At 42.7% G+C, this 6,294-nt stretch overlaps 1 protein-coding gene across 7 annotated transcripts in view; it reads left to right on the top strand.

Annotated features, from left to right (window-relative positions):
- Positions 1 to 2,987: 2,987 nt before the first annotated feature.
- Positions 2,988 to 6,294, top strand: part of TCP11L1 (t-complex 11 like 1) — a 34,769-nt gene continuing 31,462 nt past the window's right edge. For 2 of the 7 annotated variants that reach the window (XM_025266260.3, XM_006080387.4), the window contains exons 1-3: positions 3,559 to 3,828; positions 5,040 to 5,104; positions 6,018 to 6,204. In XM_025266260.3, the coding sequence (XP_025122045.3) occupies positions 6,042 to 6,204 (163 nt within the window). In that variant the 5' untranslated portion in view covers positions 3,559 to 3,828; positions 5,040 to 5,104; positions 6,018 to 6,041. The other 5 variants (XM_006080389.4, XM_006080388.4, XM_006080386.4 and 2 more) reach the window with 5 other exon arrangements.

Below are 6,294 nucleotides of genomic sequence, written 5' to 3'. Positions count from 1 at the left end.
TTTTGACAACTTCAGCATCTTTTAAAGCTTACTGTGGATAATTTCAAACATACATAAATATGGGGAGAATAGAATAATGAGCCCTTCATGTATTCATCATACAGTTTCAACAGCTGTCAACTCATGGCCAGTCTTGTTTATTCTGGGCTCCCACTTCAGCAAATTTCATACATGCTATCACTCCATCTATAAGATTTCAGTATGTATGACTAAAAGATAAGGACATTAAAAACATAACCCCAGTATCATTATTATACACACACACAAAGTCACAATTCCTTAATATCTTCAAAAATGCAGTCAGTGTTCACAGTTTCTGATCTCAAATGACGGTGACATTTAAGTAGGGATCCCAGCAGAGTTCATTCATTGCAATTGGTTAATGTGCTTCTTCAATCTTTATAGGTTTTTCTCTTTGTCTCTCCTCTCTTCTCTTCTCTCTGTTTGTTATTCAGTAAACCTGGTGGGCTGTTCTTGAGTTTCCCACAATCTGGATTTAGCTGATTGCAAGCCTGTACTATCTTTTATCATGTTCCTCTGTGTCCTTCATTCCTTGTAAATTAATCATTAGAACTAATGTCTCAACACCTTTTTATTCAGTTAATGGTTATTTTGGAAGAACTGCACTGTTACAATACACTTGGTAAACAGACATGCAATATAACACTTGTAACTTGTATAATACAAGTTTAAATTATGCATTTTTACAATAATAAAACCAAAAGATTAAAATGAGACTGAATTTTAAATTCAGACTTCTAATGAGGGGTAGGAAAACTAAAATGATGTGCCAAATATGCTAGCATGTCAGTCTTTTGTTTTCAAAGATATACTGGCTAGTCTTTTTTTTTTTTTTTTAATTTTATTTTTTAACTTTACAATATTGTATTGGTTTTGCCATATATCAAAATGAATCCGCCACAGGTATACATGTGTTCTGGCTAGTCTTTAAAAAGGAAAAAGTTGAGGACTCATCTATAGTACGTAATATAATTCTAATAAAGTAAGGAATAGTTATGTCAGGTGGGTTCTTTTGTGATGTGTATTTTGCTTTGTTGCATAGGCAGGAAAGGAAGGCAGCTCTCTACAGTGAAGTGAAAGAGAAGACAGTTCATGATTTGAGTGAGGAAGTTTTTAGAAACAAACTACTTAAAGTGTGGTGAGACCATAGCTGACCTAGCAACAGTGTGTGTACTTCCTGATTTATAACCTTTATTTTGCACATAATGGAATAAACATCATTATTTGGCAACAAAACCTGCAACAGCTCTCCTTCAGGGGAGGACAGAATTTTTTAGTTATATTCATGGTCCTAGAAGAAGAAGCATTCTAATACAATGTTAATTTCATGGACAATCTAGTAAAACCACAGTTTACCTCAAACTTCATAAGCATCAAGTTTTAAGAAAATTGGTCATGTTTATGGTAAGCCCTGATGTGAAGGGCTTCCCTTGCTCAGCTGGTAAAGAATCCGCCTGCAGTGTGGGGAACCTGGGTTTGATCCCTGGGTTGGGAAGATCCTCTGGAGAAGGGAACAGCTAATCTAGAGACTATGGTATATTGGAAGGACTGATGCTGTAGTTCCAATACTTTGGCCACTTGATGTGAACAGCTGACTCATTGAAAAAGACCCTGATGCTGGGAAAGATCGAAGGCAAAAGGAGAAGGGGTGGCAGAGGATGCAATGATTATATAGCATTACCGACTAATGGACATGAATTGAGCACACTCTGGGAGATAGTGGAGGACAGAGAGGTCTGGCATGCTGCTGTCCTAGGGGTCATAAAGAGTCACCTTAGCAACTTAACACCAAAAAGTATATTCGTCTAGACTCTGAAGTGAGAACTGAATGTTTTCTTCCTAAATCTTCGTTCCAGTTAATATCTTATGGCACCCCCCTCCCCCTCAAAGTGAATCCTCTTCTGAGAACTGTGTGTTTCAGGAAAAATTCTTACTTTAATGTAGGAATAACTGCCCGTGTGTGATCTACTTAGAAGTGGCGTTTGAAAGCAACTCCTAATTCCACTCCAGCTTGTTTTGTTCTAGTTATTTAACAAGTTTATAGGCTTCGGGTAAGAGGCTTGATTGTTACCTTCATTTTAAGGCACACATGTTTGATGTTCATTCTTAAAGCATTTTTCAAAAGAACAGATAAAAGTTACGAACTTTTACTTTTGAAGATGGACCCCTCACAACGATTTCTATTCGTGTAGTTTGCTGTCTTACTATACAGGCTGAGAAAAGCATGGTTTTCTTGGATCAGCAACTGTTCAGGGCTGCGACAGCCACGGCCCGGGTACCTGAGACAAAGGGGAAGGAGGCTTCAGAACAAGCTTGTCTTAACACGGAGTGTTTCCTTTCTAGAATACATATGGCACATAAAATGCTGAGGGCTGTGTTTCTGAGCTCTCTAAACCGAGTTGAACCCTCGTGAGACGTCTTTGCCTCCTTGCCTTCCATCTTTTCAGGGCGAAGATCTCGTTCTTCCCGTCGACAAAGTAGCGACCGCTTAGATAAAAGAGATGACTCAAACCAAATCGAATCTGGGCCGTTAAAATGAAATTTGGCCATCCCGGTGGTGGGCATGACTTTTTTTTTTAACAACCAAAAACGAGGGGAGGGGAACAAATAACGTGGCTATAAACCATGATGTAATATTTAAAATTGAAAACCAGGACGGGGAAGGCTTTGCATCGAAACAGCCAATCCTTTCGCCTTCCTCGACTGCCTCCGTGCCGCCTGCCCCGCAGCCCGTTTTTCCGTACAGAAACATGGCGCCGCCCTCTCTGGGGCGGGGGCCTCCCGGCTCCGAGTCACAGCCCACTGGGCCCCCGCAACTGGCACCCGGCCGCACCTCCCGCCTTTCCGTAAGGGAACATGGCGACGCCCTACGTGGGACAGGCGCCTCCCGGCTGAGAGCTTCCTCCCGCTACCCGACACTGAGGAGCCGCCGCGCTGGCCGCTACCCATCCGAGCCCGGCGGGGAGGACCGCTCGCAGCGCAGCGAGGGATGCGGCCTCCGAGGGGCAGAGGTTGAACCGGCCCTTCCCGCCGCGCATCCTCCCTGCCTCCGCCGCCGCCAGATCCCCAGCCGAGCGACAGTAGGGAAGACGCCCACTCCGGAGCAGGTGAGGGAAGCGGATGCGCAGGCTGGCAGCCCTGCGGAGCCCTCACGCCAGGGACGAGACCGAGATTGCAGACGCTGCTTCGCCGTTTTCCGTCGACCGGGGCCCAGTGATGTCGGGTGGAGGCGAGGAAGAGGTAGACACAGCGGGCAGGTTGAGTCTTAGCGCGGCCTTTGTCCCGCCCCTCGAGGCCAACCCTCCAGGCGCGCCTCGCTAGCTCCCGGCCCGGCCACTCCCTCTCAGGCCCAAACAGTTGTTTACAACGGAATCCAGACGCTGGGCGTGCGTGGCGCCGAGTGCTGGGGAAAGGGTTTCTCGCCGGCGTTGGACAGAGCTTCTTGCTGTTGCTGAAAGACCCTTTCTCCTGGGGAGACTCTTGAGAGCAGCTTGGGCTCGGCGTGAGGCTCAGACAGTCTTCACGGCAAGTGCGAGGATCCTCCTACCCTCGGTTCCCTTTTTAGGCATGGCAGGAGTTGGGGATTGAATGAATGAGCACACTGCATGCAGTTAAATGGTTCCTCGCTGCGTCCTATATAGCCCTCTAATTATAGTTACCATTTTTGGAAGCCGGTTGTGCACCAGCTGTCGTTATGCACATCCTGTCATTGACACTTCCCCCAAACCCAGGAGGTAGGTAGCTGCGTTTTACAGATGAGGAAACGGAAGTTAACACAGCTAATAAAGAGCCAGAATTGGAACCCAGGTATGTCTGAGACTAACGCCCAGCCCTCCCGCATAAACTGACTTTAAATAGATGACAGCTATCAGTAAATACTTAATGGGCATCTGTTCGGGGGATATACTTATATGTGTGGAGCATATGTGGGGAATGTGGTTGGTCTGGCCTGTAAGAAGTTAAAAATGTAGGTGAAGAGTTTTGTGGTTTTTTTTTTTTTATTAAGAAGAACTAGCAATTTTACGATCTAATCCCAACTCATCGCTCCTTTGTCACCTGCTGCTTGTTCTGCGTATTTTCATTTGCCTTTGCTCCTGCGCTTTAAGTGAAACGCCCCCCTTTTCACCTTCTCTTCCTCCAGATGTTTTGTGTTTGATTTTTTTTTTTTTTTTTGGCTGTACCAGCATGGCTTTTTAGTTCCCCAACAAAGGCCCCTTGCAGTGGAAATGCCTAGTCCTTAATCACTGGACCGCCAGGGAATTCCCTCCAAATGTTTTTTAATGGAGTGAAATCCTACTCTTTTCAAAAAGACAGGCTCAAATATCACCTTTTCTGGAAGGTTATCCCAACCTCCTTCCAGGAAGAATTAGTTTCTCCTGCTTAGTGATTTCATAATGCCATTAAGGCTTAAGTTTAACTGTATTTCCTTGTAAGAATGTCTCTCTCCCCCTCTCGACCATGCCTTTTCATCGTTCTATTCCTATTTAAATTAGCATATTTTGAGTTGGCTTTAAGGCAATGATGAATGACAGATGTCTAACATCCATCCCTATAGGCGTTCAGAGAAAGGAACAAACACTGGTGAGGTTGGGCAAGTGACCTGCGAAGGGATAGCCTTGAACCAAATCTTAGAAAGATGGGTTAGTTTACTAAACTGAATATTAAAAGACCTGGAAATTGCATTTTCTCCTTATTGCACAGAATGAGTTACTTCATCCTCAGCTCATTCCCAACATGTGAAGAGGATAAAATTAGAAGTGTTTTTGTTTGTCCTTTGATAGAAGATGCTGGTAATGTTACCCTTTGGTTCTTGGAGCATTTCCAGAGCCAGACAGGATTTAGGACAGAGGAGATGGGTGTCTGGAGTGGGATGCTGGAAGGTTAAAAAGGAATGACATTAAAGCAACCTTCATATTAATAATACAGGCCTGAAAATGTCAGTTCCAGTAACTTCATTTTGTTTAATGGGTTTATCTGATGTTCAGATAATTATATCAAATGATTCTTCTAATGTGCAGAAAGGAGTCTGCCAAACGTCCTGAAAATGGTCAACATTTCTTTTGATCCTTGGATTACCTTCCAGGTGTGTAATAAAGTCTAATTAGTGCTTATGAAAATATTTTGTGGTCTTCAAGTGCTACTAGTACAAATGCTAAATATTTTCAGTATTATAAATGCAGAAAACATTGTGTCTTTCTTTTCCTTTACTAGGAAGCCCATTAGGAATAAATAACTCAATAAAAAAAAATTAGGGGAAAAAAACTTGATAGGAAACATTTATAGTAAATAAGGCCTTTATTCTAGGCCTTTATTAACTAGCCCAAACCAACATGTTAAGCGTTAGTCCTCTTCTAATCAGCACCTAAGACAGTTAACACCCCATCCAACCATATGCATTATGGTGGTTTGCAACTTCCTACTTTACTCACCAGCTTTTCCTGCTGACTGGCAAGGGATTAATAAAAATATTTGCCCCACACATTTTTCTTAAATGCTGCATGAGATTCTGCCTTCTATTTGTCATCCCCGGGTGTCTTATCCACATAATAGGATTGGGGAACCAACTTCTCAGTCCAGTGTATATTTACTTTGAACGCTGATGAAAAGCATTATTTCCAGAGTCTTCCTTTCAGCTCTCAGGAAGGAAAGAATTTGAGAATTAAATCACTGATGGATTAAAATACAAGCAGGCAGTTTATAGTGTTAAGGCCATGTTCTCGTGACATGGTACTCAGATTGGAACAAAATATTCGAACTTGTTATTCTCTGAAGTATAGGCCCATGAATTTGATAGTTACAAGTGTCATTTTACAGGTGATCTGTTTAATCATGGAAGTAGAATATTATAGTGGGATAAGGATAAGATCTTAGCAAGCCCATTTATTTTACAGGTGAGAAATCTGAAACCCAAAGAGGTTAAATCATTTGCTTAGAGTCACACTGCCAGTTAGTGTCAGAGCAAGAACATTTTGGTGTTTTTTTTTTTTTCCCTCTAGGAAAGTGAATGAACTTAATTGAGAATGTCTGAAAACCTTGACAAGTCCAATGTAAACGAAGCAGGAAAATCAAAATCAGGTGATTCTGAGCAAGGCCTTGAAGATGCTGTGGAAGTTTCTGATGAAGCTCTACAGAAAAAAATAAAGTCGGGCTCTCCAAGCACCCAAAGAGTGCAAAGACCTCACTGTAAGCACATTTGACTTTGGTTAGAAGCATTATCTTCATTGTTTTTGGATGATATTTTTATTACCCTTCCTTGTACATGTGGCCCTGAGC

The sequence above is a fragment of the Bubalus bubalis genome, chromosome 16, assembly GCF_019923935.1.
Source record: "Bubalus bubalis isolate 160015118507 breed Murrah chromosome 16, NDDB_SH_1, whole genome shotgun sequence".
In the NCBI taxonomy this organism is placed as follows: Eukaryota; Metazoa; Chordata; class Mammalia; order Artiodactyla; family Bovidae; genus Bubalus; species Bubalus bubalis.
The sequence above is the reverse complement of the archived record's forward strand: the minus strand, read 5'-3'. Positions and strand labels throughout refer to the sequence as shown.